The sequence below is a fragment of the Condylura cristata genome, unplaced genomic scaffold (genome assembly GCF_000260355.1).
Source record: "Condylura cristata isolate star-nosed mole 26May11 unplaced genomic scaffold, ConCri1.0 scaffold00020, whole genome shotgun sequence".
Classification (NCBI taxonomy): Eukaryota; Metazoa; Chordata; class Mammalia; order Eulipotyphla; family Talpidae; genus Condylura; species Condylura cristata.
In genome coordinates this window covers 17478664-17493995 of record NW_004567121.1, presented here as the reverse complement: position 1 = coordinate 17493995, position 15332 = coordinate 17478664, and the positions used below count along the sequence as shown (strand labels likewise).

Here is a 15332-nt window from a genome sequence, read left to right as displayed (position 1 = left end):
TGGAGCTGAGCAGGGAGAAGCAGCTGGTAGAGATTGGAGCAGGAAAGAAGCAGGACAGAGAGCAAGAAAACCTGAGAGAAGCATATGGAGCAAAGAGATGTGAAAAAACTGCACCTTTTTTTAGTCTTTGCAACAGACGTGGGTGAGAGACCTGTGGGGGAGTTAACGATGGCAGACTTTATCTTGACTTTGAGTTTGCTCTTTCCCACCCAGGTTTGTCTGTTTCTGACCCTTTTCTATGGGTCCCCGCCAGAAGGTGCTTTAGACTTGGGGAAGGCTTTCAGGACTTGCTTTGGGCCAATCCTGTTTGGGTGAACTTTTACCCACAAGGGGTGGGTAACTTTGGGTGCTTGCTTTGATTTGTCTTTTCTGTACTGCACATTCATTGTATTAAAGTTTCTTTCCATTAAGGGTCTTACATGTTTTGTTTTGATGCGGCAGATGGCAAAACCTATTTACAACAGGCAGGTTTGTGGGTGCTGAGGTGTCCCTCTCCTTGTCCTGAAACACTACTAGATACTTGAGAGCAGTGGGCGCAGTATGAGCAAGACTCAGGTATCTGGGAGGGATCAGCCTTCCAGTCTTGCTTTGGTCAAACGCGCACGGTTCAGGAACCCAGGAGTAGCCGTTTTCTCTTCAAAGAAACTTGGGCTCCTAAGGATTGACACTGAAGCCTGAGCACATCTGGAAGCTCATCCAACCCCAACCTAGACTTCTTAACAGGACAAAGGACTGGTTTCCTGTCTGTCAGAGATAAACTCTGTGTTCTTGGGTTTCCTCTCTTCACTCAACAGTGTGGGTTAGAAGAGGCCCATCTAATCCTCACAGCCAGTATTTTCCAGAGTGTATCACTCTGTACACTGGTCTTGTAAGATTCTCCATGAAAAAGTAAAGCAGATTCTATGGTAAAGTGTTGAATAAACACTGAAGGCTATCAGATCCTCCCCTGGGAGACTTACAGGCACATTTGGATATTACAGAACCCGGGAATCCTGCTTAACCCAGTGTGCTACAGTGGGCAGAAAAGCCCTTTTCATAGGTGATACCAATGAATGTCCCTCAAAAGGAGTGTTCAGTGGAGGGCATTCTAGGAAAAGCAGCCTTTAGAGATCTGTGTGTACCCCGCACTCACCATGCACCCCCCTTCAGTGAGTGCTTCCGGAGCGCCAACCGCCAACATCAAGGAGGAGGAGGAACTCCTTACTTCTACTTGTTCTCAAATCTGGTCACACACCTGCCCTTCTCTCTCTCCCCCGGAGGCTCCTGCTTTCTCCTCTCGGCTGGAAGAAGGCAGAGAGAGTGTCAGTTTCCAACTTTAGCCAATTCATCTATCTGCAGTTTGTTCCTCCAGCTGCACCCTCTGGCTGATTTAATTTTTACAGTCACATGTGTATAAAGGGAAAGCTTGAAAATGTGCTATGTGTGCTTCTTCTCAAACTTTTCTTCAACTTTACCTCTTTCAGGAATCCCTATCCAATCAATCAGAGCATGTGATGTCGGTTTAGGGCAGGGTTGTCCAAATGTGGCCTGTGAAGCAGCATCAGCAGCATCTGGGAACTTGCTAGAACACAAATGCTCAGACCTCAGCTGACTTGGACATTCACAGTGTGAGGTCCAGCAATTTGTATTTTAACAAGTCCTCCAGGTAATTCAGACCAAAGCCATTAATCTGGGGGTTTGGAAGTCTCTTTATCTGCACAGTTTCTACTTTAGTACATTCATTTTCTGTGTGTGTTTTTATTTACAGCACACGTAATTCCAAAAAGGAAAGCATATGGACAGCCCACACTAAAGCCCCCCTGTGCTGGTCCACTGAAAACCCATTTACAGATAAACACCCTTCTCTGCAATAACTGTACTCTCCCCTACAGGTCTGCGTTAGGCCCTTCTTGATCATTCTTAAAATGACTTCCTCTCTCTGCCTGCCTGTCCCCCTTCTTCCGCCATTTTTCTCCCTCATATTATGTAATTCATAAAGATTTAATATTTATATTTTTCTCCCCCTTAGAATGTCAACAGTTTTTCATCTATTCTCTTCCCTGCATTAGTCCCAGCACCAGGGTGACTCCTCCCTCCATACAGACTTACTCGAAAAAATGCAACTTAGCATAAAGAGATAGCTGAGGTCTACTCCTGTGACCACAGGAGCTTCCTGGCAGACAAAGAGTTACAAAGACCTCTTCATCTAATAATAGGAAATCAGAGACTCATTGTAAGCTCGGAATTGGCTGAGACCCTCTTTTTGCCCTGAGTGTTCCAGCTTTGAGTAAGGGAACTCATCCTGATGACGCCTCCCTGGAGGTTCCGGCCCAATGGCTGAAGTCAGAGATCCCCTCCTGTCCCCCAACCTGGACCAGCTTCCACCCCAGGGAGGAATCAATCCTCCAATCAAGGGAAGTTTCTCTTTTCCCTCTCCAGTGAGAAGTGGGCAGACTGCTGCCCACAGATGTCTGTGCTGAACTCATCTCCTGGCAGGAGACGCAAAAGGGCACAAATTACAGGAAAACGTCTGCTCGTTTAATCAGCTTTGTAGGTTACATGTGCAGGGGCCTGAGGGGAGGAGTGGGGAAGCCGCACTGCGCTCTTTCTCAACAGGCTGGAAGGGTGGCCCCCACCTCGGAAGAATGTATCCAGCACTGATAAATTTATAAAGTATTTGACCTTTAATCAATCCTAATATTTTCAATCCACAGAGCTTTCTTAAATGCCTACAGTCCTGCCCCTGGACCCCAATTCATCACAATTACTGCTCCCACTGTCGGAGGCAGTGCAAGAAACGGCACATGCTGACGTCCAATATTTTATCACTAATAAAGAGAAACATCCCAAGCATTTGCACAGTTCTGATATTTTCCAGCCCCGAGCCCAGGAAAAGGGGGAGCATGTTGATTTATGCTCACTGCCTAGCCCTGTTAATTGCCCTTCTCAGCTTGAGCCTCTTTGCTTCACAGTCACTGACATGGGTGTGCAGAGAGCTGGCAGAACACAGCAGACAGCCTGGGAAGAGCCTGCCAAGCACACAGTAGGCCCTTACTCAGCACCTAGTCAGTGGTGTGGAACATTATAGAGGGCAATTTTAAAAATCACCATCCCGTCAGTACTTGCTTATACTCTTAGCTTTGCAAAGAGATCCAGTGTTTATGAGAAATCTTGTTCTCGTTGCTGTCATGGCTATGATCCACCCCCGATTTCTTTTCTCTCCTTCCTGCCTCTCCCACAACCCCACACCCCCAACCCCTGGGCAGTGTCTGTCGCCCAGCTTGCTTCCCTTCCCAGTTCAAGGCCCTCCCTCTTGCTTTCCCAGCTCCAAGCAGAGAGAAGCTCAGTTTCCAGCCACAGCACTCCGGCAGCCCATGGACTGTGTCTACATGGCACCCAAACATCTGGATGAAATGTAAACAAAACAAGCAGATGTTTCTCCTTCAGTACAGCAGGTGGCTTGGCAGAGGCCTGGGCCTCGGGATAGAAGGCAGGTCCTTCTCTGGGCTCCCTGAGGAAAGCTGGAAGGGCTATGCACCCTTGCCTTTATCCTGGAGCTAGGCCCACGGGCCTCACAGAGAGGAATGTGCAGGGGAAGTCCAACAGCCTTAGGAAAAAATGGTGCTGGCAGCAGATAATGGGCTCTGTGTGGGCAAGATTAGAAACTGTGGGGAGGAGGAGGACTAGGAGGTAAAAATCTGAGAAAGGCCCTTCTTACCCGCAGAGGCTATGTGGAAGAGGAGCTGAGCTCTAGGAAAAGACAATGACCCAGGACTTAGAGGATGGCACAATTGGGTGATGATCTGTGGTTTAGAAAATAACAAAACTCTACTAGCTCTCCTATTTTCTAAGTAGGAGACCAAGAGCCAGTCACATTAGACTAATAAAGGTGGGTTGAGACACTTGTCAAAGGAATAATACAAGAGGGAGACAGAGGACCAGGATCAAAAGGAGATGAATTCCCTATCACTCGCCTTGCTTTCTCATCCTTCCCTCCATCTTTCTCTACACAGACTCTCTGCACACTAAACACACTCCCCTGATCCTGTGTGTAACAGCAAGCACACTCCCCCAGTCCTCTCTCACAAGTCCCAGACTGTGTAACATTCATCATACTCCCCCACCCCAACCCAACTCCCCCAGCCCTGTGTGTGACACTGAACACTCTCCTCCCACGCTCTTTCTGACTCCCTCAGTTAACAATGAACACACACACACACACACACACACACACACACCCAGCTCCCCTGTGTGTAACACCAAACACACTCCCCAATCCTCAGCAGCACCCCGGAGGCCCACTCCTCCACCCCTGGCGAGGCACTACCACTCTACTTCCATGGCACCCCCATGGCTGTTTGTCAAACCAAACACATTCCACAGGGCTCACTTCCTTGAGAGCAGCTGTTTTACCCCACTACCTCCAGAGGAACCCTCCATGATTCTGGGCTCCCCAGCCTAGCACAAACAAACAAGCATTGTTGTGTGTGAATGGAGAGGGAAGAGCCAGAGCTCCTAGCCCCCCCCCAGACCTCCACTGATTGTTGGGTTTGTGCTGAAAGCAAATATTTTCCTTTGACCTCAGTGTTCCTGTCTGTGAAACCGAGCTACAATTTGACACCAAGCTATCCAGACGCCATGGGAACAGGCTCTGATTGCCACAAGGAGTTGAGAATCAATACCTGGACTGCACTGAGGACTAGGTGGGGCAGTTTGGAGGGAAGAGATTACACTTTGATAGAGAAATCACTTTTGAGTTTTCCTTTGCTCTTTTTTTTTTTTAATGAAACAGGCAGAACCAAGAAATGCTCCCAAGGTTCTGTGTTTGCCAAGGAAAAGCTTTCACCCCCAAAACCACAGCAACCCCTAAGAGAAGCGGAGGGCTTTTTCATGTTTTGAGGTCAAGGAGGAATCAGACACAAAGAAAACTGAAATATGGGTGACCCAGTCTCCCTTCCCCCAAGTAGCCTTGTATTTTAGCATCATGGGCTAGAAGTTTATAGGAATTCTGGATCCATGGTTTCCTATGGTCGCTTTTACAGATCTTGTTAATTTATTACCCATGGTTACACTTTTAATGGAAATCATGAAGAAATGGCAAAGGAAACATGAGCTAATTTTTTTCCAGTGACACATTTCACTGCTATTTAAATAGCCGTTTCGCCAAACCAAACACAGCACTTACAGCCAGCGGTGACACATGAAGGAGATCACTGTGGCCGATCCTGCCTGCGGCATCCAGAACAGGAGAGACTTTCTCTCAGCTTCCCCCAGGGCTGGACGCCAAGGGGGCAGGCTGGGGGGAGCTGGAACCTGGGGCACAGCTGGAGCCCCAGTGCCCAGATGACTGCAGCTCCCACTCCCTCCCACGCAGGGCTACTTTTCTCCTCCCTGGAACTGGCTCCACACCCCCCAAGAGGCCCTGGGTGACTGTTTTCCCTACCAGCCTGGGAGGGCCCCCCAGAACAGGCCACACCAGGCCACCAGCAAAGGCTGCCTGACTCTTACTGATGAATGATTTGCTCAGAACATTATCAGGTTGCATAAAACCAGAGAAAAACGTTGGGGAAAGCCTGGTCGGCTCTGCCCCAGCTGTGTGGTGGCAGGGCCATGGCTGGGAATGTGCTTGTGCTGGTGTCTCTGTTGAGCCAGCTCAGAATCTCTGACTTTTCCTCAGAAACAGCGGCCTCTGAAGCTGGCTTGTTCCCTGACTCTGGGGCTGTTATGTCACCAAGTGTCTATTAACTTTTCAAGAAGCCAATTGAGAACTATGGCATTTGGTGACAGAAAAGTAGGGTCTGGGATGTGGGAGAAGGGGGGGACAGGCCCACATAGGCTCTAGCCATAGCTGGTTCAGGGAAGCAGTGGCCAGGAAACTCCACCGGATTTTAAAATGCAGCGAGACAGAGGGAAGCAAAATCCCTACACCCTGACATTGGCCCCCAGTGACCTTGAGTCACGTGTCCAGCCTCAGCGACCCTGAAGTGGCACCGATTCTCACCATGAGCTCCTCTGAGGCCCAGTAAGTGTGGGGGAGAGGTGAGCCAAGAAGAGAGTCCAAAATGGGAAGAGAACAGTCTACGGAGAGGAGCCCTAGTCAGCAGAAACTGGGATTTCAGCTCCAGCCAGGCTCTGCTGGTTCTTGAACAAATCTGGCTACCTCTCTGTTCCCTCCCTGTGGGGCACCCTGTGATCCCCAAAGCCCCCAGCGAGTGTCAAAGTAGGCAGAGCAGAGGGGTTATGACAGAATACGGGCAGCCGGCCTGCTGGCACACTGGGAGAAACCACTCTCCCTTTCCAGGGAGAAAACCTAGTTTAGTGAGACTCGGGAGAGAAGTTAACTGTCGTCTTCCCTTTGCCAAAAAGTATATTAAATTCACTGACCACATTTTTCCAAACCCAGCACAGAGGACATTCGATGCAATGCAGACTGGCTGGGCTCTGGTGCACTGGGCACCCCACACATTTCATTTTGCATTATTAATATTTAAACCAAAGCAGCTGTTCTCTGCACAGGCTGAGCCCAGAGCCTGCCCAAGGCTCCTAAGGAGACTTCTACCTGGGACCAAATACCAGTCAGGAAGCCCCTTGTTGACCTGAAGACCTTGGGCCTCCTAGGATGAATTTCCCCCAGAGTCATTCATTGATCTGTTGGCACATTTCTGGGACAATTCTGGATGAGGGGGACTTGGTGTTTTGTTAGCAACAGCAGAGTCTATGATCTGGCTTAACTGAGATTCAGTCAGGTCCACCCTGAGCTGATTTTTGAGAGGAGTAAAAGTATCCCTTTGAAACACTACCCTCCTTATTTAAAAAAAAAAAAAAAAGATTGCAGAACAACAACAAAAAAAAGAAACATTACCCTGCCTTCTGAATCCTCTGTTCCAGGGGGAACAGGCACCCTGCATTTCCACATGGTCCCCCCAACTGTTCTCTTTTCAAAATAAGAAAATTGTCATATCAAGCTTTTGTACCTTGAAGCCTGGGGTCCTCAACCTGGACATTTTCAAGTTAAAACCTTATTTCTATACCTGAGTGGGGAGACTCTTGCCTTATCCAAGACACAATGAACACTGTCCCACCAGAGATAGCGATTATGTCTACTTGCCTTTGAAGTTCCAGAACAAAAGTCTCCTCTTCTCTACTATCACTTTCCACCTCAGGCTGAACTAATTACTAACACCCTCTCCTCCCATCACATTATATGTCTTCCTCCATTTTGGCATGTATCTAATTATATTATAAACCTTTCTAAACTTACAAAAATGAATACATATTAAGTGTTTTCTATGTTCAGAGTGCCTTAAGGAGAATATGTACCCTGTGATTCTCACAATAACCCTATGAGATGGGGTCTATAATATCCCCACTTTACAAATGACAAAACTGAGGCACAGAGATCGGGAGAACCTTGCCCAAGGCTATATAACTAGGAAGTATCTTTCTCCCATGCCTAACCCCCCAGGGCTACAAGCTCCTCAAAGAAGGGACCATGTCTTGTACATCCATGGTTACCTAAAATCATGTCTCACTGTAAGTATTCAAAGTATATTTGTTAAAATGAAAATAAAATTAAATAAGCCAAGCAGAAGCTTTTCCCCAGGCCAGGACCTGCTGAGATACCCTGGTGTCATCATTTTATTTAGGCAATGGCCCCAAATCTAACTCCTAGAAAAAGAGGAGTAAAACCCTAACTGTAAGGCAGACTGGGATTCAAATTCAAGTTTGACCTGAGTTTAGACTAATTGTATCCCTGTTTGCCATTTCCAAATTATTGAAAATAATAATACCAACTTAATTTAATCCTTGCAACAACCAATTCAGTCCTGACTGAGCTGAGTTAGAGAAGGAAGGAGGTTATGGTACATGAAAAAGTTGCAAGGATTAAATGGAGTGATATGTGGAAAACATCAAACCCAGCTCTTGCCACATTGCAAACACACAAGTCAGTGGCTTGGGATACTGAAGTGCTTTGATGGCACCAATGACAACAATGTGCTGTATTTCCACAGAGCTCCATAAAGCACTATGAATCTCCTTTAACCCTCACGACTCTGAAAGCTAAATATTACCATTAGGACTCAGTTGCAGACATCTAGTGCTGGACAACAACCCCCATGCCCCCCACTTCAACCTTAGTGACTTAAAAAGAATAATATTTCCTGTAATTTAGTCAGGGTTCAGTGGGGAAACCCTACCACTCGGCTTCTGGCACACTGGGCAGCTTGAAGGTGGATAGCCAGAGTCACCTATAGGTCTCACTGCCACATCTAGCCACTATCTGCCAGCTATGCCCTTAGCTGATACTCCCAGCTAGAACTTATGCAGGACCCCTTCATGTGACCTGGGCTTCCTCATAGCTTGGTGGCTGGATTCCAATGTGGGAAAGACAGCCAAAGGTAGAGACAGAGGCCGAAAGCCAGCCAGTGGAAGCCTCACGTCACTCCTGACACATTCTATTGTTGACACAGTTACAGAGCCTCCCCTCCTCCCCCGCTCCCCCCAGGGAGGGAATATAGAAATATAGAATCTACTTTTTTTTTTTTTAAAGATTGACTTATTTATAAGCCAGAAAGAGAAAGAAAAATACCAGATGATTTCGCTCATAGCAGGAGTATAATGGACCAGGCGAGAAAATAACAAGAATAATGAACAGCCATATACCAGAGAGACATTTTGTGGGGGTGGAGTGGGGAGTGGGATCAAAACCCGGAGGGGGGGGCCACGGGTAGGGAGGGAAGTGCACGGGACTATGGTGATGGCACATGGGTGATTTGGTGATGGGAAACCGCGGAGATTACAATTCAGATAAAAAAAAATGTACAAAATGATGTAAAAATAAACTTATAAAATTAAAAAAAATAAAGAGGTAGGAAGAAAAAAAGATTGACTTATTTGTGTATAGGTCTGAGTGTAAGACAGAGGTATGTAAGTGACAGAATCCACCAGAGACACAGTGGGGAGCAGAACATGGGGATCTACTGAAATACACAGCTGGGGAGCAGCAGGCAAGACAGGAGAGGTTTGCTGCTGTGGGTCAGTTCCCTGGCCTGTATGGAACTCAGGCAAAGGCAGTGACAGTGCTGAGACTTAACCCCTAGGCTACCAGGGAGGCCCTGAGAACAATACCTCTTAATGGAAAGCAGCTCAGTTCTGGAAGCACTGTGACCTTTTGTGGAAAATACACAGAGGCCCTATTTACAGAGGGGCACTGCAACAAGGAAGCTACGTGACCTGGGCAAGGGTGCAGCGCCCGCGGTGGCAGAACCAGAACTGGAACCTAGGTCTCCTGACAATGGCCGCTGTAATCACATCTACCAGGGCTTCAAAAAGGTCAGCCCCTCCCACTCAGAATGGAGCCCTTCAGAGTCAGCCTGCCTCTCCCTGCCCTGCAGGCCCCCCTCCACCCCACACACGCACACGTATACACTCCAGCCACCGCCAAACTGCCTTCCAGAGGCCCCTTTCCTTACTAGACCAAGGGAGGAGAGCTCCTGAGTAAGTCAAATGAGTCAGACCCACTTCACTGCTTTGCTGCCAGGCCAGACTGAGCCTGGGGGACACAGGCCAGCCAGGAACCACACTCGGGCATCCTGGTAAGAACGGAGGGAATGATGAGGCTGTCTGGGATGTGTAATTCCAGAAAACAGCAGGGGCTAACAAGACTGCAGGTAATTTGGGGAATTTGGGAAAATGTGAGTGTGACGTCAGGCTTGGGGAGGGGTTGGAGTGGAGGGAGAACTAGGGGGTTGGCAGGGGAAGGCGAGAGCAGTCAAGTCATAATGGGAGGAACAGTTTATTAGCTTAGAAAATGTTAACTTGAAGCTCCAGCCTCTGCTCAGAAAGGGCAAGTACTCAGCTGCAACTGTAACCCATGCCACTGAGTCCCAGCTGAATGAGAGAGGGGAATGTATTGATTTCCTCCCGGTGATTGAGTAACTGAGCACAAAGCCCACACCAGCCCCAGGCTGGGGGAGAAGTGTCAAGAAAAAGAGAGTGGAGGAGGTTGCAGAGGTCAGTCTGACCCTCTAGTCTCTGGGGAATCTGGGTGCCTCTGAAAGTGCTTTGTTTGACTGGTAAGGTGCTATCAGCAAAACTGGCTCCTCTCCTGACAGCCTGCCCAGAGGTCATCACAAACCCACAGAGCACGCTGACATCTCGGTGCTCTAAGCCGTCTGGCGCTCAGGAGGGCAGCCTGGCCAGGACTGCAAAACACTCTACGTCCCCCACTTATAGCTGGAACCACCATTTCCAGCTGTGCAACCTTGGGCACCACACCGAACTCACAAAGGCTCGGTAAAAGATGAAAAGAGTTCAGTGAGCCTTAAATAAGCTTGAGTAGGTTAGTTGCTCACTCACCCCACTCCACCAGGGTCTGCGCACAGAAGTCAACAAATGGTCATTCTCATCCCATCCCTTTTTTCTTTCATTCTTTTATACCAACTCAGAAGTAGATCTTCCTAACCTCATCCCGGCTAGACCAGTAGAGACAAAGCGAGGCAACGCTGATAAGAATTCTGGGCAGGGACTGGCCCAGGGTCTAGGAGCACTCCCTGCCTTTGGGGGTCCACAGCCTAGGGGCACGGCACAGGGAAGGCCCCTAGGGCTGAGGCACCAGCCCCCATACTAGGGAAGGAGAGGGCTGCTAGGAGGACGTTTCTTGTCACCTTGTGGTCCTTAAGATCCAGTTAGTCCTAAAACCTGTTCCTCAAACCTCCCCCTCCATTAGGTGTTTCACTGGTGCCTCAAGAACAAACAGCAGCAGAGGTGCCGAGGGAAGGGCTGCTTCACATTCTGTGTTGGAGACACGTCCTGGGCTTCTTCTTGCTCACCCATAAAATAGGCTGGGCAGATGGTGCCCCTACCAGCCTGCCTAGCTCTTGTGTCCTGTTTACTACTTCCATTACCTGCTCTCTTTCCTTTTGCTTCCTCCCATTCCTCTTCCCCTAGGTCTAGCAGAAGCATCAAGCTTATCAGGGAGGGGTATTGTGTGGGCTATGAAGCTTTCTGCAGCTCCAAATTCTGAGGTCCCAAATTTCCTTTTGTCTGAGCAAGGTTTGGGGTGTGAGTAGGAGGTCTGCATCTCTGATTTTCCTGGAGGACTTAGATGCTATTCTTGTCCTTGTCTCTCATGGGTGTCTATCTCTCTGGGGGTCTTTGAAGATCCTGGACCACCTCCCAAAGTTCCTGGGTTAAAAATAGATAACTTCCCCAGAACCTTAGGAATGAGAGTGAAAATAAATAGCCCCAAACCTTGTCTGTGGCTTTATTTTGCAACTACTAACAGACCGAAACATAGCCACCACTCCCCCCCCCTCCTGGCAGCTCCAGCATCCTCCAACTCTGTCCTGCCTGGGCTGGATTAGGGAGGGAGGAGGTTATGATCCATGGAAGGATCATACCCTGAACTTTATGGGGTTTGCAGTGGCCAGGTGCAGAACTGGTTCCCACCCTTTCTCAACAACAGCCAGAGAAATGAAATGCAGGCTCTGTGGCAAGTAGGAAGGGAGGGGAGAGAAAAGAGAAAAGGCAGACTTTTTAAGGGGTGCAGAGGGCAGCTTCCTGGAGAGGAGGGGTAAAAAGGAAGGTTGGTCACGTCACAACCCATAAGTAGTGAGGGGTAGGAAGTTTACAAGCACTGACAGAAGGTTACTGAGCACAGAAGCTGGTCTGAAGCAGGTGTCATGTGCTACCCTGCATTTGAGATAAGCCACGACCACCTTCCAGGGCCACAGCTCACAGTCCCAGAGGACCCATGGCCAAAATCTTTCCCTTGCGAAACTGTTCCCCTTTAGTCCAACTTCAGCCCTTTTGCTCCAAGGAGGAGTCTCTGGACAGTTGGAGCCCAACATTCCTTGGGCTCTTCCAGCCTCAACATTTATCTTAGGGCTATTTTCACTCCCAAGAACAAAGAAGCTTTCTATTCAGCAAGTGGTGAGAACCCACACCTCTGACAAGCCATAGATCACCCTCAGGGAGGGCGGAAGGGGCCGTGGCCAGCACGTGGGCTGCTGAGGTCCCACCCACGGCTTCCGAGGGGGGCTCTGGCTCCTGGCTTACTGCAGGACCCAAGCAAGAGGCAGAAATTGTGCACAAGGAGCTGGTTCTGAGAGCCTGAAGCTAAACCACGGCAGGAAGAAAGAGAAGATGGAGACTATTGACTTTCAGGAAAGAAACTTGAGCAATCTGTTTGGCTTCAGACTCAGCTCAGTCTCCTCAAGCGAGATATATGACGATCACACGATTCACCTGGGAGCTCTAAAGCAAACGTGTCCGCGCTCGGGGTATAGAAAGTCCAACAGGTCAGGAAATGGGGTAGTGAATGCGGCCCCTCCCGTGGCCATCGCTGTAGCTGAATTTCTTATTTCCTACAACATTTGAGAATGCTAGAATACAGTTAGGTGTATACTGTGGAGCCACTCCAGTACAGAGTTACAACCGCACACATATTAGACACGCACATATAATACCCATATAAATTACATGCACAGATATATGCACCCATATAAGTTATCCATTTTTACACATTTGGTAAGAAATTACACACATTGTTCTACAAGCCTTCTCTACACTTACTCATGGAACGTGTAAGCTGCCTGTCAGAACTTGTAAGACGAAACAGAATGATACCAGAGCAAGAGCAAGAAGAAGGGAACGGAGTGTGGAGGCAAGGCTGAAAGAAACAGAACTCGGATAGCAGATAAGCAAGCAATGCAAATACTATTTATATGACTAAGTGACTAATTGAGAATCATACAAATGCACCTTTACAGACAAGAATTCTACTTGTGCAAAGTTGTACCCTACCACCTGAGGAAGAGGTTCAGAGATGGGATGCTTATGCAAGGTCACCCCTGGCTGAAGTATCCAGGGAAGAAGAAGGGGGTGGTATTGGCTAGAGAGCCTATGAGGAAAGAAGCACAAAAACTGAGGGCTTAAGTGATGGTAGTTTTATGAGGGAAGAACAGAGATGAGTAATAAAAATAAGAAATATTTTGGCTTGAGACCCTTGTTCCACCTGACACCAACTGTGAAACCTTGAAAACTTACTTTTCATCTCTGGACCTCAGTTTTGTCATCTATGAAATGGGAATAAATATTGTACTTATTTCACAGAGTTGTTGAATGGATGCAATGAGTTAGTATATTTAAAAATCTGGACATACTAAGGTTGTAGATTCAACAATTAAAAACAAAAACTAGGGCCCTCCCTGGTGGCACAGCAGGTTAAAGCGCAGCACAGCAACTGGCTGCAACTGCTCCAGTGCGAGTTCCACCCAGGTCAGGGAGATGGCCTGTAGCACTCTCCTGGCCCGCCCGCTGCTCCCCTCAGCAGTGCACTTGTCAATCTGCCTGTTCCGCTCCCTACTCTGTCCCTGGTGAATCCTCATCACCCCTGCACCTCTGGCCTGTACTCCAGTTCTATATGCATAAATCTTAAAAAAAAAAAAACAAAAACAAAACTATTGGAGCCAAATTTTTTTGTCTAAAAACCAAATGTACTGCTAGTGAAAATAAAAATGAGTCCCTTTCTGTATCTGTTCCATTTGTCAGTGACACTGAGGCAGTGTGTGAAGCTTTCAACAGCACCTAGGAATCATTACTTGTTAGATTCCATGATTTCAGTTTTGAGAATGAAGGGAACAAATCAAAAATTCATGAAGATTTTTGAAGTATGGAGGAGTTGAGGTTGCTGTATAAAATGGCCCCAGTCTTCATAAAATGATTTGTTTCATAACACTATCCATCCATGGCTTGGCCTTTCCTACTCATTTGGATTTAACAAACATTGATTTGATGGCCACTTTCTTCTAGATCCAGACTAAAAATGGGGGAGATGGCATGAATAAGACAGAGTCCTTGCATTTAACCCATAAACAAACAAGTGCAACAAATAAATGTCACAAGGGTTGGCTCTTGGAAGATGAGTGGACTCATAGAGGAAAGAGGCACGAGCACAGGATTCTGGGCTGATGGAGAGCATGAGCAAATTTTTTGAAGGCTTGTAGAGGCTGATTTTTAGAGTATTGTGAACATGACTAGAATGTGGGAAACGGTGGCCTTGGCCAGAGCAAAAGCAAAAGGGGCAGCATTCAGGTCCATAATGATGTCTGTGGGTGACCAGGCCCCAGGCTTGGGGACCATGTGGGTTCTTCATCAGGGTCTGCAAGTACACTTCCACCAAAATAGCCCAGGAATGGTCTGGAATGCTGCCCACGTGTCTCCTTCTGGGGGCAGAAAATGGAAGTGGTTGATTGCCACTCTCAGGTATTTCTACAGAGTGCTTCAAATGAGAAGAAAGCAGTCAGTGAGACACCAGGTACATCCAGTGGTGTTTATTTCTGGCCAGAGGGTGCCCTCAGTTCCTGACTACAGTCCTGTCCAACTTGCTAGAAGTGCAGGAGAACAGACAAACATCAGGGCCAGTGGCTTTTACCCAACCTCCTGCCTCCACAGAAATCTGAAGACGGAAACCAATAGGGAGTCTCACCAATCTTCCCAGAAGGGTGCCTTGAAGTCCCTATTTGGCACTTCAATACCAGAAGGAAAATAATATGTATTTATCTCATCCTGTCCAAACTGCATGCCTCGGCCATACAAAAAGGATAAAAACTGTGGTGTGCTGGAGGGTCCCCAACAATAAGCCAACACTAACACGGCACCAGCAGCAGCCACACACTCCCCCAGCCCTGCACCAGGCCTTGATCCAACTTAAAGCCAAACTTCACTTGCTTCGCAGTCTGTTTGCTAACAACAGCACCATTTCAAACCCAGACCTCTTCCAACCTGACATCAACACTAAACAAGATAACGAAAATGACACCAACGTACTTCAACTCAACAAATCCTACACCACCTCAGCCTGAATGTAGCTCCACCTCTAACCTCATCCTAAGTCAAAGGACAGGCAACAGGAATGACTCCTGGGGAGAGAATTGCCACCACTCCACACCGTGATGACCTGGCCAACAGCTGTGTGCCATTGGTGGCTTGAAATGTGCCTTGACCAAATTTGTCCTTTATTGAAAAATTTGACCGGAGACTGTCATCCCTGCTGAAAGATTTTATAAGAAATCTATTTGGAAAGGACTAGATCTTGGAAGCCCCTACCTGAGACATGGTGGCATTTTAATTATTTCCTCAGCAAACAGCAGACTGGAATGAAAGTTCTTAAGAAGCCCTTCTCTTCCAGACCCTGGGCTGCCAAGAGTTTTCAGGAAATGGGATTATCTTCAATTTCTAGATAATGAATAGTTGCCAGTTTCTAAGAAAAGAGAATACAGGAAAATCCACAGGGAAAAAGTAGATTTTTAAAGAGACATTGGCAAGTTTCATTTTCACCTAATATTCTT

General features: G+C 47.7%; 1 protein-coding gene across 1 annotated transcript in view; it reads right to left on the bottom strand.

The window, feature by feature from the left end:
- LOC101620011 (chromosome unknown open reading frame, human C2orf91) overlaps positions 1-15099 on the bottom strand; it is a 28212-nt gene extending 13113 nt beyond the window's left edge. Inside the window, 1 exon segment of the mRNA XM_004695965.1 lies at positions 15091-15099. Coding sequence (XP_004696022.1) covers positions 15091-15099 — 9 coding nt within the window.
- Positions 15100-15332: the final 233 nt, after the last annotated feature.